At 42.8% G+C, this 21,142-nt stretch overlaps 1 protein-coding gene across 2 annotated transcripts in view; it reads right to left on the bottom strand.

The window, feature by feature from the left end:
* CLTC (clathrin heavy chain) overlaps window positions 1-21,142 on the bottom strand; it is a 723,592-nt gene that overhangs the window by 459,460 nt on the left and 242,990 nt on the right. For both annotated transcript variants that reach the window (XM_069226425.1, XM_069226426.1), the window contains exons 9-12: window positions 9,143-9,295; window positions 7,999-8,121; window positions 6,103-6,240; window positions 5,406-5,570 (exon numbers count right to left, since the gene is read on the bottom strand). In XM_069226425.1, the coding sequence (XP_069082526.1) occupies window positions 5,406-5,570; window positions 6,103-6,240; window positions 7,999-8,121; window positions 9,143-9,295 (579 nt within the window). The remainder of the gene's footprint in view (window positions 1-5,405; window positions 5,571-6,102; window positions 6,241-7,998; window positions 8,122-9,142; window positions 9,296-21,142) is intronic.

Genomic DNA, 21,142 nt, shown 5'->3' with positions numbered 1-21,142 from the left:
TGGATGGGAAATGCCCTAAAAATGAATCATCAATTGAACTATGGCTAAGTCCTATCAAGAATCACAGTCATCATTTGATAGTAATTTAATTCCTCTTAGGACTCCAGTGAACCATTTCTGTGACTGATCTAAATACAATCTTGTATGCAATTCATTTATCCAAGGCAACAGTACAGCCTCTAGAAACATAGTATGCACATCATTTGATAATGTTGGTGATTTGCAGCTGTGTTCCCCAGTGTTGCTAAAAAGCGAAACCTCTCAAACTGCAACTCCAGCATTGAGACAAGGGAGTTTGTTCACTGACATCTGTAATCATGTGCCAGGCACTGCTCTCCAGGCAAGCCCGAAGTGCTCCCAGGTACTGTTTTAAAATCTCTAAGGGAGTGTCAGGAAAAGGTTCATTCGTTGTCAGCCCAGGTGGAGACGAAGCTGAAAAGTATCCAGGCTACTGGCATCTTGCAGCTTATCATATCAGTTGTCACCTGCATAGAGCTGAAATTAATTATCTTATTCACAAGGGTTTTTATCGGAGTTTGTGCCAAAAAGACTATGAATGATCTGGTCCTTACTTTAAGGCAGGGGCAATGTATCCGGGTTGTCAGACGGCTGTAGCCCAGTTGAATCAGTGTGTGGCCACAATTGAGGTAGAAACCAAGTCAGTGTGGAGTCCTAGAGCATTACTGTTTGAGCTTCATCATCTGGTGTCTACATCAGTGCCAATACTCCAGGGTCTGGTGAAGGTTGTGGGATCAAGACAAATGTCAATACCAAGCTAGCGGCAGGGATCCAGGAGGAGATTCCTTTGGTACTGTGGGGGCCAGGGGTGTGCCTGAGGAAGCCAGTAGAATGTTGAAAAGGCAGACAATAGCTTCATCAAACTTTTCTGTTTGGTACGGTGTGGCCAAGGGACCCAGAAAGAGTCAGAACTGGTTCCTAAAACGATTAATTTCAGAAGTAAGGCAAAAGGCACATTTACACCCTTACGCCTCCTCAGGAGTTAGAGAGCAGTGGGAAAGGGCAGCAAATCACTTCAGATTCGTGGGCTTTATTTTTTTTTTTTTGGACTTATCAGAGGACTTTGACCAAACAAAGATGTGCTGCAGGAATGAGACCTTCCTATCAACCTATCATGGTATGTAGTCTATTGGTACTTGAAGCAGAGCTTAGCCTTACGGTTCCGACAGTCCTTCAGATTCATCAAGGCACAGTCGCTTCAGTTGGAGTTGTGTTCCAACATCAAGCTCCAAATATAAATCTGATGAGAATGTGTCAGATATGTGTGTATGACAGTCCTTACAAGGTTTGATCGCCTGCTTTTGAGGGTGATATTTCCCTTGCACACTGCGTTTGAGAAAGTTTTCCCAAAAACTGCCAGACAAGAGTTAGCTTAGGATCTACATTAGGTGGTCTGGAAACAAAGGAACTGAGACCGGATGCATGGGTGGCGCTTATATGCAGCTTCGCCTGACACTTTAGGAGCAGAACAATGTCTGCTTGGAGCCTCACAATTCCACCTGCTGGTATTGCTGTGATTTTCCAGATCTAGTCGGGCACTTGGGGAATATTCAAAAGGTGAGGAATGCGAGGTTAGAAGCATCCACTTGAAAGATGTTGCATTTGCCTGTGGAGACTAACCATGGTCTCTTCCAGGGTGTTTTAAATGTTTCTGTTTACAAGGGGGGCTGCTATGCAGAGCTCGCTTGGCCGGTGCCGTACCACTGGAGCTAATATTGAGTCAGAGCCTGAGGGTCAAAAAGAGGCATCAGGAAGGCCTGCCCTGCGTAAGGGTCATGTCAAAGGATAGTGTCTGCCCGGTAATGTTGGTTTTTGAAAAGACATGCCTTGATTTGATTTTACCTAGATACGAGTACTATAAATGACAAAAGGTCTCTTGAAACTAAAGCAGAATGTATAAGACAATGCATCTAAACTATTCAAAATGTGTGCAAAAGCAAAATTTTGACTGCTTTACAGAAGCCCAAATAATCTTCTGTGGTTTTCATGTTGGTGAGAAGCAGATTCCATAAAGAAAGGATAGAAAGGGTCTGTCCACCATGCAGAGTTCTACAGAATCTTGGGATTCAGAATAGATCCTGATTCGAGTCAGTCATTTAAAAACTTTAGCGTAAAGCCATGAATGGATTGGTGCATCATACATACTATTTTGAGCCTGCACAGTTTGTTTTTTAGTAGCAAAAAGCTGTGGGTAAACTAAGGCTCTATTACATGCAGGTGGGCTGCTTGATTTTGGACCACTTAAAAATAAGAACTTTTTTTTTTCTTTTCTCTTACAACTGTCTGGCAGGAGGGTTCCTACCTTGTCATAAACAGATAACCCAAGATGGCCTAATACATCCTTTCTGTGCTCTAATCCAGTCTATCTGGCCTTATGCAAGTCGGATATCATCCGGAAACAAAGTCGCTGGAGAAGATGGCAGAAGTGGGCCTATATTTCAAGAAAGCAATATGAATGGTGCAAGTCACTCAAATAGGAGCATTCTCTTAATGGGGGCAATTCTGGTTGTCGGCTGCGGGAACTTAACACTTCCCTACGTAGGTCATCGTGACATTTGGCTGGAGGAACAAGGGGAGGATTATTTTCTCATATCCTTAAGACATATTAAGTGACGGTTTATATATTATATTGTCTGATCTACCTTTCCGATAGTTAACTAACTTTTCCGAACCGAAATACGGAGCGAAGAGGAACACGTCCGAACCCACACACACACACACACACACACACACACGATAAAGGAGAAGTGCTGTTGATAATTTGGGACGCCTTTAAGGGAGTCCTCCATGGTCACTGAATTGGATTGGAGACAGATGTACAGAAGCAACAGCACTTTCATAAAGATAAATGAGAACAGGACTTGTGCTAACAACATAACAGTTCGACGCATTCTTGAGGATGAGAAAATACAGAGGACATAATTTGGCCAGAACCAACAAAGATTGCGGACCATCTTTTATTAACGCTCTCCAATCCCAAATCTTCTCTCCTCTCTCACCAAGAGCTGGTACATGAATACATGACAGTTTCCGGCTTTAAAGTAAATGTATTTAAATCTGAGATATTAAACTTGACCCTCCTCCCAAACTGAAGTAGATGAAGTGGGGGGGGGGTTGGGTGCTAGGAGGAACTGGGAAAGCCCTAAGGTTTTCTTAAAAAAAAAAAAAAAAAAAAAAAAAAAAGAAAGAAAGGACTTGCCAGTCTAGCATTACGTGAAATTAAGTCTTATTATTGGGCTGTGCAGTTAAGAAGTTAAGGGTCACTGAGGAGTATGGGTCCACAGACAGGGTAGTGGTGGACCCTGTATACGGAAGCCAAAGGGAGAACACCACCATACCTAAGCACACAAACATCAACGCTACTCCAGATCTGGGACAAGATAAACAATTGACTACCTATCCTTCCCCGCATACCCCAATCCATATCAATCAGTCATTCAAACCGGCCTCACAACCAGTCCCCTTCTCTACCTGACAAGAGGGAGGCTTAACTATACCAAATATATTTTTATAATGTCAAGATTAAGTCCCTTGAGGAGTGTAAGAAAGATTTTCAAGTAGCAGAAAGGGAAATATTACATTATATACAACTGTGCCACTAGGTGACAGCTTGGTGGAAAGACACCACAATCAGAGATTTGGCCCTCTAAGAAGTCTGTACGACAGGCAACAGTTTTAAAGGGGGGCTTTTTTTGCAATTATCCACTCTCTTGGTCACATTTAAATCACATTCATAGCACACAGACTCAGGTGGCAAGATAGAGCAGGCATGTCGAACTCAGATACACAATGGATGACTATCTGGAAAGATTTACACCATAATGTACACAGTTGTAGAGGGAAAAAACAAAACATTATGAACTGCTCTTGATCTGGTATCGCTACCCAGTTACACTGCATAGTTTCTAAACCAACCCTAGCCTATTCTGCTGGAGAGGTTGTGATACAAGAAGTAGGAAGACATGATGCAAAACACATGTGGTGGAACTGTCCCAGGGTTGTCCAGTTCTGGACTTCAATTTTGAAAGCACTTCAGAACATTTTGTGATACCGCATCCCACGAGATATCTTTACAGTGTTGTTGAATACAAGACCTCAGACCTTACACCACCAGTCTAGGTTAGAGTAATTTTATGGAATTCTTTGGGGCAACTAAAATTGCAATAGTGCCCCAGTGGAAGAGGGAAGATCCCTCCACCTCCTGTCACTACAAGGTATACCTGCTTATGGAACCTCATGCAATGGAGAAATTAGCCAATAATGTGACTGAGACAAATTCTGGATTTTGATACTGTTTGGAGGGGCCTGCAGATGCTCATCTTTGAGCGGGGATTCCTTCTGCAGTGCACTCATCCAAATTTAAATCTATGCATCTTTCTACATTTTGACATCAAACCTGGGGGATACCAATCATTTTTCCCCAGACTGAAGTAGGAGGACTCCAAATATACAAGGAGAGATTTGAAGTTTGCGTGTTATGAATAGCAATTAATGGTCTGCATGGCTAGGGTGGGACGGAGATGGGTTGAATTTGTCTTTTTTCTGTTTGTATGCCATATTGTGTTGAATGTGTCAGATAAGGGAACACGTTTCACTGGATAGTGATAAAAGACCTTCGGCAATGTCCCTGTTTAAAAATGCTCAGCTTCTATCCTTATAGGAGTATTGGACAGATTACTGAATAAAAGTGTCTGTTTTTAAAAAACAATTCCCTACATGATGTGTTTTGCTGGAGGGAGTTTGTCACAGAGCGTCTCACGTGCCCATCATGAGGACAGAAGAAATGACACTTTACTGTCAACACTGGACCACTACAGTAAATGCAAGTTAACAACGCATCCTAGAAAAAAAAAAAGAGCACAAGAGAGATAAGATCATCTCTGCTACCACCCACTTAGAAACAAACTTGAGAACAGAGCAGTCAGTTCACAATCCTGAACAAGGACAGTGTTGAGCTACAACATGAATCGGTCCGCACGACCCCTTGTATAACAGCTACTGAGCAATACACATTAAGGCCATAACCACTATAAGAGATGAAATGCCTCATTGCAAGGCTATATAGCGACTAAAGAGAAGAGGATAATGCTAAAAGCCCTCCAACGTGCCAGGGCTTGATAATATTGTTTGGTAACATACTTTAATGTCCATCTGCTACTGCAGTATTCTGCCTACAGCAACTAACTAGCATGACAGCCATTTCTAAGCACATATCTATATTATCTGAAAGGACAGATACTGAATACAAACAATATAAAGAAACAAATGCATGTGGTCAAGATTATGCAAACTGGGTTAGCATCAAGATGAGGTAAATGCTCCAAATATCAAATATTAAATGTTAAGTTGCTTAGCTGATGAGTACAAACAACTTTCAAAGAACATACCTCAGGGTTAAGAAGATGTGTGTGAACTACAGCTCGTTTAATGTCATATAGGTCGGTGAAGTGTTCCAAGGCACGCTGCAGCAGACCAGCCTTCTCACACAGCTGGGCAATATGAGCACGGTCATAGTGCGTGAACATCTGATTTCCCAAAATGGCATCTGCTACCTAAAATAAAAGCAGCAAAACAATCAATTTTTAACAGCACACGTATTCTAATTAAGGAAGGAACCTACGGATCACTTAAGTTCACTATTGAGGAGAGCCTGCTTGTCCATAACATCTGAAAACAGTGCTGCAAGCTGTAAAGATCAGAATAATTATTTAGATTGCAGAACTAGTATTTATAAAGCACACTAAGCTGGGATGCAAGCGAGTGCCATGCATCAATGGGAGAGGTAGTGTGAAGGTCTGAGATACCTTAAATTAAAATTTGTATTTGCATTGTGCAACTTTTACATCACATAACTACATTATTCTAATTTACAATTCTCTTGTCACGTGCTGATGCAGAATCAGAAAGCAGGTTTACAGGGTAACTTTGCCATTAGACCACATCTACTACTACAAAAAACTGAAGATACAAATAGGTCTACATCCATGAGATTTGGTATGAAAATCTTCACATTATGTAAGCTGACAGCATGCACCAAATTGAACAATAGAATTACAAGGCCAGTATCAAAAGTAGTCAACGTACCTGGGGAGCATGCATGAGGTTCATCTCAAGCAAGCGTGTCTGCAGTGGGCCCTCTGAGGGCCTATTATGTTTCAAAGCATCCAATAAAAAGGCAGTGCACTGCTGAATGAGGTTGTACTCCATGAATACATCAACAATCTGAAAATACAAAGCATGTCCAGTTTAGAAAGTCACTACACTATTAGACAATCAAGAAGTGAGGATGAGACAGCAGCCATTCAGGACAACATTCTGGGAAAACAAAGTCAGAGGGAGGGCCTTAGGAGAGAGGTTGTGAGAAGAAAGATGCCCCAATATGCCCTTTTATGTTACACTGATGTTTTCGTATAGTGCCACATACTGCAACATATTTCTTCCATAGTGGTTCTGAGGCAGAGGATGCCTTAATAAACTATTGTGTTGGACCTGTAGAATAGGTGTATTGGTGACACTGATGAAATCCCAATGGTTTTCAAATGAAGTTTGCAAAACAACGGAGACTTGACAGAAAAACTTTAAGTCAAACAACAAGTCTACCATTTACATATCTGTGGGCAACAATGTAAAATTAGAAGTAAACCCAAGCACTGGTGTTTATGTCATTTACTAGAACACCAGGATCCTGATTTGTCTTTCCATATTCATATACTTCTAGTTCAGGAGTGTGGATAAACCAGACAGCACACATGTATTCCTTTGTCAGGTCTCGAGTTTTTTTTCTCCTACAGAATTTTTTTTTTTTTTTTTACTTGCATCCTATGCTACCAATTTATAGTCTCCAAACTCCCCTGTCCAGATATTCCTCACCACCATTCACACCATTTTCGACAAATTAAAGTTGAGCAGATTCCACAAATGCAAGCCCCACAAGAATATCCACCTCCTGGTTCTCAGACTATGACTCTTTCAGACTCTGCTGCACCTTCGAGCACACACTGCTGCACCTTTAAGCACACCGCAATTAATGTACAGCAAAGAAAGTAACAACTGCATTATAAAGGCCCAAACAGGAATGTTGTTTACTGCTTCAGACAATACGAACACGTCACCTTTTACACTTAGTTATGCCAATTTAAGACTGTTTACAGAATGACTGATAGCCAATGACATTGTTAACAAATGCATTCAAAGAGTAAAATGTTTTCTAGTCAGAAAGATAGTATACAACACATAAAGTACCCATGGTGCCAACAAATAATTATTTCTAGCTCTATAAGCGTCAATAAGTATATGCCTCCCATTATATTGTTGGATGACTTTACTTCCGAACAAGTGCATGTTCTCACAAGACTATGAAGTGGGAAGTAAAGGCTGGAGGAGAGAACATTCCTTGTGTGTCAACAATTGACCTTTAGCAGTTCAAATGCCCTCTAGACTGCTGTACACTAAGCATATAAAAACTGGTGAATTAGGGTGGATTCAGGAGTGGTTAAGGCAATGCGACACTGCAGAGGAATGTGCTTGAACAAACAAGATACCTCTTTGAAGTACAGGAGCCATGGAAACTAAAAGGAGGGGGTCTTTTTTGGCTACCCTGCAGGGAAAAGAGCACAAAAGAAGGCCGAGAATGTGCCAGGAAGGCCTTGGTCAAAAACAACCTATTAGTAAATGTGAGATCAAATAAGGTCCAAGTGTTAACATTTTGGGATCTGGAAGCAGATTTGGACGTTTGATGATCATTTGTTTTTTGTGCAATGATCCAACTTCTAGCTTAGGGGAGGTATGCACCAAACGCCTAATGTTTTGCAACACCTAGAAAACAGCTATTTAGCTTGAAAAAACAGTGAACATACACTTAACAATATATCTGTATTTATACAAATCAAATTAGTTGACAAATTTAGGTTTACTGTTAAGTAAAATGCCCATGTATTGGTCACATAGTATGCCAAAAAAGAAAACAAAGTTTCCTATTACTTGTGTGATATCAGCCAGGGGTTCCTCATCCTGAACCAACATCTGAGCAAACTGCTGTCCTTGATCTGGGCTGATTCTCATCACATTCCTGAGAAGGAAAATCCAGTCTGGTGTGTATCCCACCTACAAAACACGAGGGTAAGTGATTTAAAAAGACAGCATGCATTGTACCACAAACACGTCAAAGTCAGGAAAACATTCTAAGAATTTTTTTAATTTAATATTCACATGTTTATGCACATTAAAAGAATTTTCATTTAGGACTGGACCAGTCAAGCAAAGAATATGCACAAACTGTACTAGGTCATCGTACATTTAAACAAAATGTCACTATAAAATTAATTATTTTCTCAAATTAGAGTAAAAAAGACTTCTAATATGATTTGAAGGAAAAGATAGAAATTAGCCCACACAAATCTACACAAATGCAGTAAGCTCACTAAATATTACTGTTAAAAGAGATTTCAGTTAAGAATTATGGGATAAGGCATAAGCTGCAGATGCACAAAATGTGACTGGGGTGATTTTGTTTTCCCCACTTCAGAGACTACAAGGAAAACATGCAAATTACCTAAATGGAAAAGGTCATAACCTAAACGCAGTCTGTCAAGCAACAGTACACATCCTTAGAGTCTGAAAGTGTTCATGCTCATTCTAGTCAATTTATAAAACAGTGAAGGATAGGTTTTCGTATTTCCTTTGCTAGGGAGGAGTACTGCTTCTAAATGACATTTCTTTCATCGTCTTGGATAGTGACTTATGTAAGGCTTACAGATGTATGAATAACAGCATCATCTACATTAGTGCAGCAATACCAAAACCCTGTGGCACATAAGTAATGCCAATACTAATATGACAAGATATTAATTGGGAGAATATGTGTTCATAGTTACAACGGGGCTGTACCCATGAATATACCTGCATGGGTCATCGACAAAAAGGTCATACGTAGATATACAACAAAAATGTGGGATGCATTTGTATTGTATCACCTCTGTTAGGTAAAGCTGAGATACATCAAGGTCTCATTACTTCACTGTTCTATATGCAATCTATTTCCACAACACTCTGAAGGGTAGTTTTAAGCAACAGTGACTGTTTGAGGATAGGCAGAACAAATGATAACATTTTATCACATACTCACTTTCTTGGCATACAGCACAATCTTCTGGACTTGTCCCGTTTCTGCAAAACATTGGATGACTTTATTGGGAACATTGGCCCTCAGATAAACACTGAGGGCCAGTGTGGGATCCACAGACTTCACAAGATCACCCAATTCTTCTGAGCACTCCAGCTAAAAAGTAAAACACATTAATAAGTAAAACAGCTGATGTGTTATTTTAATAGCAATCATAATGGCAATTTTTCAAACGGTTTGATAATGTTAATTCAATTACATTGCTCCTTAGATTTCATAGTTCAGAAAAAAACACATTGCTCTATCCAATCTCCCATATAGCCCTGAACATGCGGTCATGCAGACCCTAAGATGTATAGTTCCAGCAATGGACTATGCATCCTTTGTTCGACCTCAATATTAACCACCAAAGACACCTGGATCTAAAATATATCAAACCAGAAACCTTACTAGTCCTCATGTTCTACATGTAGCTGCCAACTGGCTCCACCCGTTACTAACTACAGAATAAAACGATCTCCCTTCTTTCATACCTAAAGGACAGACAGAAATCCACTCATGCCCGTATTTCTATACCAGTGTCAGGTCATCAACGCTTCCATTCTGGCTTATCACTTCTGCACTGAAAAATCTTATACAACATGCCTGGCTATCAGTTTATCAAAGTAATGGTCACAGATCTATTCAAAAGGACAACTTGGGTGTCTGTATTTTTGCTCAGTCTTTGCACACACCAACCTTCTAAATGTTACGCATCAGCCCATGACAGCTAACAACGTGAGCGAGACCTGGTTATTGTGCTGCCATTCTTACTTCCCAGGCTTAGCATATTTTTGAGCTAAAAGTAAATAAAAACATTTCTCGGCTGATCTGAAAGTTGTAGCAGTTGCTAGCTTCTATTATCCATGAAAAGACTGGTCTGTGCTTATTGTAAACCTTGCCAGGAAAACAATGAAAAGAACATATTGCTTACCTGTAACAATCTGTTTGCAGCTTGTAGTGCTGAAGAATCACATGCTGTGCACACACCTACAGATAGTATTGGACTTGTATTATTACATGTTATTTTATTGGAGGATGTGCTTTGGGTTTTATGATGACTAGAGATCTCTGCTGAAACTCACAATGATCCACAAAATACACATCCCATTGTGATAGGATGTTCTAGAGGTTCTAAGCTTTATGAAGTCTCTGTACAGTGAACATCCTGTATCACACATACCACACCTGGAGAGCTGAGTGAAACACATGAATCTACATCACTACAACCTGCCCACAGATCGCTGCAAACGGAAAACATCACTTATATGCAATATATGCTCTATGACACATGCTGTGCACAGACAGAAAATCAATAGCCGAGACCTAAGGCAGTGGTTTGTAAGCAGAGAAGGAGGGTGCTTCAACTATAATATTTATAACAATCTGCCTGACATTTCCTCCTTGGAGAGCATGAATGTAAGGATATAGGTATTAGATAAATGTGTGTATGGATGAAAACCAAAGACACTCTTTATATGTGTCTACTAATAGGATGTTTCCAAAGAATTCTATTGTGGGTCCTTCATGCCCATGGAATGCACTTTTGGGGTGCAAGCCATTGTCCATTTGACTTTAGCATAACATCTGGATACACTCATGAACCCATCTAGCCAAGCTTTCTTTTGAGATAGAAATGCAGAAATACGGTCTGGGTAAAGGTGGCCTTATTAACCTACTGAGGACCATGAGACTACCCCATGATAGAGCTAGGTTACTGTGGGAAGTCCTGCCTATTTAGGCCCCTCCACTAAAGCCTTTATGACAGGGATTTTAAAATTAGTTTGGAGGTATGCAGAGGTTGCCACTAGATGTAGACGTATGCAAGTGTAGGCCAAGTCTATTTTCTGTAAATGAAGCAGGTCATACGCAATGTACTGGACTGGTAGTACTAGAAGAACAAGTTACTTACCTTTGGTAATACATTTTCTGGTGGATACAGTAAAAAGCATTACCGAGGATAAGTAACTTGTTCTTCTGATGGATACATCTATCTGTGGTTTCCTCACCTTTTGAATAGAATCCCAACATAGGCCTGCACTCTGAGGTGGGTGCCATCTGGCTATACCAAGAAATCCTGCAGCACTGAACAGGCAAAATGTCCATCCCTACTCACTTCCGAGTCCAAACAGTAATGCTTTGCAGAAGTGTGGAGGGAAGCCCAAGTTGCTGCTTTGCAAATATCTACAACAGGTACACCTCTAGACAAAGCATAAATAGTAGACTTAGCTCTGATAGAATGAGCTCTAAGGCCCTCAGGAGGATTTTTCTCTGCCAGTGCATAACATTTTAATGCAAAGCATGACCCACCTTGATAGCATTCTTTTGTGAATGGCTTTGCCCTTCATCTTGCCCACGTAACCAACAAAGACATGATTGTCCATCTTAAACTCTAGCCCCCAGCTCAACTGAAACGCATCCCCCCAATGCTCCCTGTATAAGATACTGGAGGCTGCAGAACAGCGGGCAGTGCGCATTTTTGTGAGTGGCATACAGATCTATCCGAGGCATATCCCCAGCTGAAAGACATTAAACCACAACCAGATGGGGACACCACTCGTGAGCAACTAAAAAGTGACGGCTGAGACTGTCCGCATGTACATTGAGCACTGCAGCCAAATGGTTTTTTACTATGCAAATCCAATGGTGCTGAGCCCAGGACCAGAGTCGTAGAGCGCCTCTGCAGAGAACATACAACCCTACCACTCCCTGTTTCTTGATGTACCACACTGCAGTAGTGTTGTCTGTCAAGGCTTGAACTGATTGACAGCGAATGAAAGGGAGGAAGGCCTTGAGAGGCAGCGGTGTCGCACGTAACTACTGACTGATGTGAAACATCTGTTCCAGTGAAGACCAAAGACCTTTGATCTACAGACTCACCAGATGTGCTCCTCACCCCAGAGTGGAAGAATCCAATCTGACTGTGGTCACCGGAAGTGGAAGATAAAACGGCATCCCCTGTGATAGGTTGCAGTCTACACTCCACAACTGAAGATCCACTACAGGGTCTCTGGAGACTGTTATTGACTCTGAGATCTCCTTTGTGTTGAAGCCACTGCTGGCGGAGGCACCACTGGAAAGCCCTTATGTGCCAACATGCGTGAGTGACCAACAGAATGCAGGAAGCGAACAGACCGAGCAGGCATAGGACCTTTAGGACCAGAACAACCGCTCCATCCTGAAACCTTGGAATCATATCCTGAATCCTCTGAGAGGGGGTAGGCATGATTTAATGTTGTGCCCAATACTGCCCCTTAGACCAGGAGCTTAGAGGGCTCCAGGTGAAATCTGGCCATGTTCAACAAAAAGCCCAGGTTGAACAACAATTGGATTGTCAGCTGAAAATGATGCCGTACCCATTCTGGTGTCTTGGCTTTGAGCCAATACCGATATTCCAGTCCTTCTGAGATGCGCTTCACCTTTGTGAAGACTCAGTGAGGAAATAAGACCAAAAGGAAGGACCACAAACTTGTAGTGCTGAGATCCTATCATGAACCGGAGATACTTCCTGCGCAACTGCAAAATGGGGATGTGAAAATACGCATCCTGCAAGTCGTTAGAAACCACCCAGTCTTCCCTGTCCAGCGCCAGAAGCACCCAAGCTAGGGTCAGCATTTTGAACTTCCCGTCTTTGAGGAACCAATTCAAAGTCCTCAGGTCCAGGATGGGCCTCAAATGATCATCTTTATTGGGGATCCAGGAATATCTTAAACACCCCTAACCCCTTTCCTGCTCAGGAACCGACTGCACTGCACCATTTAACAGTAGATTTTGTACCTCCTGTTGAGGCAACTGCAGGTGATCCTCTGAACAAAAAGAATGCTGGGAAGGGAGGAGGAAACTCGAGAAAGGGAAGGGCATACCAACGTCCTACAATGCTCAACACCCAAGAGGCTCATGTTATTGGCTCCCACTCATGGAGAAAATGAATTAATCTTCCCCCCTTACAGGCACCACATGCTGCTGAAAGGGGAAGAGAACTAGGGCTGCTTTCCTGACAGGCTTTCAGCTGAAAATTAAGTGGAGGAAGGCTGCTGGGCAGCACCACATTGCTACAAGTCTCCCCTGACCCCTGTAGGACCTGTTGAGGGTGTTGGCAGATTGTTGACCCTGGAACTACAGCCTTCACTAAAGGAGGACCCGTGGCCAAGCCCCCTGAACCTTCTAAAAGGTCTATAGACAGTGGTGAGAGACGAGAGACTTACCTGTGGCCTAGCTCTCCTTGAACCTCTGTAGTGCTGAGTCAGTTGTCTCGACCCATCAAAAGGGAGGTCCATTAAGGCGGACTGAACATCAAGTTCAACAACCACTCACCATGCATGTCTTCTGTTAGCCACGGATGTACCCATGGCCCTGGGAATAGAGTCTGCAGTGTCCAGGCCCGATTGGATAAATAGCTTAGCCTCTGCCCAACTGTCCTGCAGCAACTCCTTGCACATCTTGTGGTAGTTTAGGAACCACCCCCTTAGCAGACTATCAGCGCATGGATGTATCTGCCCAAGACAAATGTAGCATTCAGCGATTTCAATGCCATGCTACATTACGAAAACACAGTTTTAGCAGACTGTTCCATGCGTTTCGATTCCCTGTCTGCAGGAGTTATAAGGGAAGAAGCCAAGAGCTGTTTTAGCAGAACAAGAAGCCTGGACCACTAGACTTTCAGGTGTCTGATGTTGGCTGAGGAATTGCAGGCCACCTGGTGCAGCCCTGTATTTCTTAGCGACGACTTTGGCTACAGCAGGAGTTGACCCAGGTTTCCGCCAGAAATCCAGAACCGGCTACAAGAAGGCCTCATTAAAGAGTAGCGAAGGTTCTGATGTTGGAGTGGAGAACCTCAGTCAGTTTGTTGGATTTTATCTCCGGTGTTGGCAATGGCAGCTCCAAAAGGTCACCAGCCTTCCTGATCACACTGTGATATGAAGTAAGCTCGGGAGGAATGCTTCTAGGAGATAGCAATTCCCACTCAGGAGAAGTGTCGAGACCGCTTGCCACCCCAATCAATTCAAAACCATGAACATGCAAATGGATTTATCCTTCCTCCAAATCCTGATGCTCCTCCAACTACTGCTGCTCCTCTAAGAGTCTCAATGCCTCTCTTCTCGATCTTAGTCTAGACTCCAAGCTCGGAATCGATAAAGAATGATCTGACGCCGAGGATATACGTTGCGCCGGTGTCTGCATTGAATGACTCAATGACAAGTATTATTCAGAATAAGTATCAGCACCAGCAGCGCCGTCATCCCCAAAGGTGATGGAACCACAGGCAAAAAGGGCATAAAAGGAGCTGTCTATATGGCACCAGGATGCCTAGATTAAAGGCTATGGACCTGGGGGGGCCCACAGGCGCACCAGCAGGGGTCATGGCCCTTTTAAAAAAGCTGAACATAGCATTGCAAAAGGCTGATGGATCTGCACCAGGAGCCAGAAAGGCCGGATATTCTGGTTGAGGCTGGACCGCACTGGACTCCTCAATCTCCTGTTCTGGTGGAGTAACAGGAGAGAACTGCATCGTAGGACTTGCGGGAGATGCCGAGATCTTGACCGAAGACGGCGTTGGTGACATCTGTCGACCTGTGGAGGTGAAAGGGTAGGGCTCACCACCCAGGTCAAACAGCGCTGTGACATGAATGCCGGTGACAAAGATCTAGGGCTATCTCGAGATGAGCGACACAGGTAACTGTGGCAACATCGCTTCTTATGTGAACGAGAAGATTTATGGAATGAAAACTCCTCTCGAGGCCTGGATCGTCGATGGACTCGCTTTTCCTTTTTGGCCTTCGCTAGGCACAGCTTTGCTTCTCTAAGTGCCATCGGGTTCATACTCTGGCATGAATAGCATCCCTTGACATTGTGGTCAGATCTCTGGCACCAAAGACCGTTCTCGTGCGGGTCATTGACAGACATATGACCTCCACACTCCCTACAAGGCTTAAAGCCCAGCTTCTTTGGTGAAGACATTGTCGCACAAAGAATATTCATACGAAGAAGCTCCATTGACACAGTGTAACAATTGGAGAGGTAGAAAACATCAGCACGACACCGAGAACTTCATTTGGCTCCGATGAAGTCAGTCATGTGCGGAGCCATTCCATTGTGACGTCCTTGTTGACATGGATAGCTTTCCGTCGAATGCTGGTGCATTTAGAGAATTCTAAAGGTGAGTAATTCACTGGTAACTGCCTCCATCAGAAAACTTATATTGCAAGCTACTTTAAAACATTTCATTTAATTTAGCTGTGTAACATGCTCTTGAGAACATCTTCTAGCTTCTTCAAGAATTTTAATACATTTTGAGGCAGCTTCAAGTACCATATGGGACAGATAACCTGAATGAGTGACTGTAGGTTGGGGTATCTCTGTGGTGGAAGTACATGTTGGACACTAAAGGCAGTTTCTTGTGTGGATGGACTGACTGCTCTAACAAAAGGATTAGCATGCCGATGATAGAGCAATTAGAAATAGTGTCCTTTATGTCTGACATTTTATGGACTAAATAAGGTATCACTGGAACAGGGGAAAAGCATAAGTAAATGACCAATATATCCAGAGTATTTCCCCAGACAGAGTACGGGTACCTGGGTTTTGGCTTTTTTCATTCATGTGAGGAGCAAACTAATCTACTATTAAGGTGTTTCAACATAGAAAGGCTATGCTGAGAACTCAGGCCATCTCTCCCTAGCAAGTATGTTCATGAATCCTTCTGAGATTGTCAAAGTCACTGTCTGCTGCCAGCAAGTGCTCCACGAGGTATATGCTGTGTTAGTGACCAGGGCCAGACTGTTTGAGCTATGTTGGTTAACAGTAGAAAATGTGTACTCCCCTCTTGTTTCTCTATGCTGTACATGGTAGTAATATTGTCAGTTTGAATTAGAAACACCTTGTTGAAAAGTTCGGTTTGAGACTGAATTGGCATGAACTTCAACACAGTCTTAATTAGAAGCCTTTCCACCAGAGACCACTGCCCTTGCATGGTGAGACTGGTCATTCTGGCCCCCTAGCATGCAAGGGATAAGCATGTGTTGATGGTCTTGTGCGGGTGTGGGTCTGAAATCAACTCCTCCCCTAGTTTTTGGGCCATCACAGTGATCTGTGCTTAATAGTGGCTCCACCAACACCAGTACTTAATCTGTAAACAAATAAGTGTGAGGGCCCTTGTCAAGAGGTCCCTGCAGCTTGCACCATTCCTTGCCCCTGCCCGCCAATTACAGCAATAACACACAGCTATAAGTGTGACAATTCAGACTGTTCCGGGCCCCCTAGGCTATGAGAATGGCTTAAGGGGCAGGTATCAGTAATGTTTAAAGCATATTGAATTAACATCAACTACTGTGCTAATCTCTAAGTTAGAAAAACATGACACCATGTCATTAGTGCTGGTGATGACAATCGAGTATCAGAGCACTGGAAACCATGGATTCATATTAAGCAGGCCAACATTAGATCATCTCAGTTTCTTGTGGTCGCTGCAAAGCACTCCTGTAATGGGTGTATGTGCAACCACCCATTTGCAACCAACACAATGCAGGATGCTATCATCACCGGTATTACTGTATAAATATGTATCCTGCCTGTACCTGTTAAGCATACCACCCAGAGGGTTTTCAGGGGTACCCCTGGTTCATTGATTCCATAATTTACAGGCTATTTATTTTATTTTTTTAAAAGCTTTCAGGCTCAATCCAAACAGAGGTGAGGATTTTGGGTGGTAGCCAGAAACTTAAAATACTTTACTTAGGAGCAGTGGCCTGAGCTGGACAGACCACGACTCAACAACCAAAGCCCCAAAGATAATGTGGAGGTTTCTCTGTGATGAGCTGGGCTGCAGGACAGCCTGATGTTCGGCACAACAATCAGGTCAATTAGTCTAGAGCTGTTTGTTTTGAAATACAAGCACTCATGATTACAGGTCACAAGGTGGGCACTGTTTTGTTACATAAAAGTTAAAAAAAATTGGTCTGAGCATGTGATGATTGCGTAAAGCAGTTGAGGGGTGAGGGGGCTTGTCCAAGAAACTAAGTCAGGGGTCTGACAGAAATCCACAGTATTTGAGCGGTAAGCTGATCTTTAGCAGAACATACTTGAATACACTTAATACTCCGTCTGGCTATGCCTGCTTTTGGTATAGAGTTTCCTTTATGGGGAGGTGAAAAAGCAACAAATATGTTGTTTATTTTTCTTGAAAGTGTTAGTTCTAACAATGTAGACCGTAAGGGCCGTTTTTACACCTAATGTGTGAAGAGCCCTCTCTGCAACTGAACCGGGTTTTGTGGGAAAAAAAACACGGTAACTCGATTGAGGTGAAAATGGGAAACCACTTTAGGGTTGGTGCAAAGAACTACCCTGTCTATGCAGTTGGAAGAAAGGTTCTTCCAAAGTTAAAACCTGGACCTCAATAGCACGTCTAAGTGAGGTGATAGTGACCAAAAATGTCACTTTCCAAGAAAGGAACTAAAGGGGAAATTTGTGATGGGGTTCAAATGGAGGGCTCAGAAGTCATGTAAATCTGACGTTAAGATCCCATGAGGGTGCAAGTAGAACCCATGGTGGAATAACTCTTCTGAGCCCCTCCATGAAGGCTTTGATGACTTGTATTTTGAATAAAGACAGGTTGGCTTTTTTTTTTTTTTTTTTACACATAGGCAGCCATTGCAACCAAGATATAGGGCCCGATTTAGAGTTTGACGAACAGGTTACTCTGTCACAAACATGACGGATATTCTGTTCGCCATATTACTGTCTCCATGACCTACAAAGGCGGACGGGATATCCAGCATGTCGGTGACAGAGTAACCTCCTCCACCAAACTAAATCAGACCTGTAATCTTATGGATGTAAAGGCTAACCCAGCCTTTTGTAAATGAAGCAAATAGACAGCGTCTTGTACAGTGGCTTTGAAAGGGTCAATGCGTTATGAATGACAACAGCAGACAAATCGTTTCCATTCTGCTGCATAGCAAGCTCTAGTGGTAGGTCTACCAACTTCTTTAACAATGTTCATTCATTCTGGGGGCAAACTAAGATAACCAATCTATGGCCTCAGGGGCTAAATTCCCAAGTTGAGCGTTTTGGGGTCTGGGTGCCTGAATACTCCATGGTTCTAGTGAGAAGGTCCAGCCTGTTGGGGAGCTTCTCGTGAGCAACTACAGAGAGGTCTACTAGTGTTGTGAACCAGGGATGACGAGCCTAGGTGGGAACTACAAAGATCATTGCGAGAGATATTTGCCCGAGTTCCTGAACCAGAACTGGAAGGAGATGAGGGAAAGTGTAGGCAAATATCCCTGACCAACACATCTATTTTGCATTGCCCTTGGATAATGGATGTGGAAACCTGGAGGTGGTTTGGGCATTTTTATTTTCTCCTGTACGAAAAAGGTCTATCTGAGGGAACTCCCAATTCTGAAAGTATGGGAGGAGGACCTGTGGGTGGAGTTCCCAATTGTAGACTTGTTGCTGCATCCGGCTGAGCAGGTCTGCACAATCAGTTTGTGCTTAGGAGATATTCTGCTAGCAGATTAATGTTTTAGTCTGTGGTAGTTGCACAGACCGCGTTTCCTCATGTTTTTGAAGATGATATAAGGATTTCATGTTGTCTGTCTGGACTAGGACAACCTTGTGAATGAGGTGAGGAAGGCTTTCAGTGCCAGATGAAACTGAAGCTCAAGGAAGTTGATATGGAGATCCTGGTGTTTTGTGTCCCATATAACCTGCACTGTGAGGTCCTTCAGATGTGCACCCCAGCCCTTGAGTGATGAGTCCACTGTGACAGATATGCAGGGAACAGGGTCGGGAAAAGGCCACCTCTTAAACATGTTGTTGGTATTACACCATTGCAGAAAGTGATGAGTTTGGCGGTCTATCAACACTAGACCGTCTAACTGACAGACCACTGTCAAGCTAGACATTCCATGTGTAGGCGGGCATGGGCAACTATTTCAATACGGGCGGCCATCGCCCCTAGTAGGTGTATGAATGCCCTCACCGTTATCTGCTTTTTACACCTTGTGTAATCATAAAGTCGCCCTGTTAAAGGAGTGGAATCACATCTTGCAAAGTAACTATGTGAAAGTGTTCTGACATGATGTATTTGTTCAGTGGCCTTAGATCTTGGATTGGACGCAAAGAATGTTTTTTTTTGGGTATGAGGAAGTACAGGGCATACACCGCCTGACTCTGGTGTTGAAGAGGGACGGGTTCTACAGCTCCTTTGAGAAGAACTTAGATTTCCTGCCCGAGTAATGTTTGATGTTGGTGAGTGCAAGGAAGTATGTTGGGGGATGTTGTAGTGAGCTCCAGACAATAATCATGTTGGATAATGTCCAACACCCACTGGTCTGATGTAATTGTTCACCATGTGAGTAGAAAGTCCTGAATTCGACCAATAGGTTATGTGGGAGTACAGGGAAGTCATTGTTTAGTGGTAGATGTTCCACCCCATGGGGAAGCATTTTTGCCATTATTGCCTCTGTATGAGCCTCTAAAGTAACCTCTTGGGGAAGAGGGTTGACTGACTGCGTTGGTATGAGTTGGAGGCCTCGGAGCCTCCAGGAAAACCACAGCAGCAGAAAGAGCCACTGGGGGTAATGTCTAGAGGCCCCCCCATTGATTGTGCCATCTGTGTTCTAATTTTCTCTAGGGTCTGGTCGTTATGGACTGAAGAGATGCTCTTCATCAAAGGGGACATTATGAAGACACTGTTGCACTTCTGGGTTGAAACCTGAAATACGTAGCCATGCGCTGCAAGTATAATGCCAGTGTTGATACGTCTTGCTGCGGTATAAGCAACGTCCAACACAGCATCTGGAGGTATTCCATATGAGCTTGCCGTCTGAGACAAGCTCTTGTCACTGCTTTCTTAAGCTCATCTGGGGATACCGGAGAAGATCCTTCATCTCAGCCCAGTGTTGCATGGTCGTATCGTTCAAGCAGACCCGTGACTTGGCAATGCACCAGTGATTACTGGATTGTGCTGCATCCCGCTTCCCTGCCACATAGATACATTTACTTTCTTCATTGGGCGATGGGGCTCCTTTCGCTGACATGTGAACTGGCTCACTTACGAGCAGATGTAATCAGCAGGGACTCTAGTGATACTTGTACTCTAAAAACTATATATATATATATATATATATATATATATATATGCATACACACATATACATACATATATATATATATATATATATATATATATATATATATATATATATATATATATATATATATATATATACACATACACACACACACACACACACATATACATATGTACAAGTGAAAGTTGAACTTATAACGGCTACAGGCTCCCGGGGAGGTGGGAGGGCGCATGTGAATCTGCAGCAGAACATGCCACGGACAGATTTACACTGGGTAAGTGACATTTTCCGTTCAATGGCATGTGTAGCTGCAGATACACATGCTATGCATAGATTACAAAGCAGTGTTACCTCCCATAAGCAGTGGTCAGCCTGCAGGAGTTTAAGTTGTTTGAAATAATGTTCTTAGTACAGCCTATCCTACTGTGGTCTGCTGTGTTGCTAACACATCTACACAGTAATGCTTGGTAAATGTATGCTGTGTTGACCAAGTAGCTGCTTTACAAATTTCAGCCACTGGTATGTTTCCCAAAAAGCCATTGTAGCCCCTTTTTTCCGTGTGGAATGTGCTTTAGGTGTAACTAATAGCTGCCTTTTAGCTTTTAGGTAACATGTTTGGATACATGTTACTATCCATCTAGCTAACCCTTGCTTTGAAATAGGTTTACCAGTATTTGGTTTTTGGAACGCTGCAAACTACTGTTTGGTTTTCCTAAATGATTTAGTTCTATCTATGTAATACATTAAAGCTCTTAATATCTAATGTATGTAGGGCTCTTTCTGCTACAGAGTCTGGCTGTGGGAAGAAGACTGGTAGTTCCACTGTTTGATTAATATGAAACGGTGATATAACTTTTGGGAGTAATTTTGG

Source organism: Pleurodeles waltl, chromosome 3_1, assembly GCF_031143425.1.
Source record: "Pleurodeles waltl isolate 20211129_DDA chromosome 3_1, aPleWal1.hap1.20221129, whole genome shotgun sequence".
NCBI classification, from domain to species: domain Eukaryota; kingdom Metazoa; phylum Chordata; class Amphibia; order Caudata; family Salamandridae; genus Pleurodeles; species Pleurodeles waltl.
This window is presented reverse-complemented; position numbering and strand designations above follow the sequence as displayed.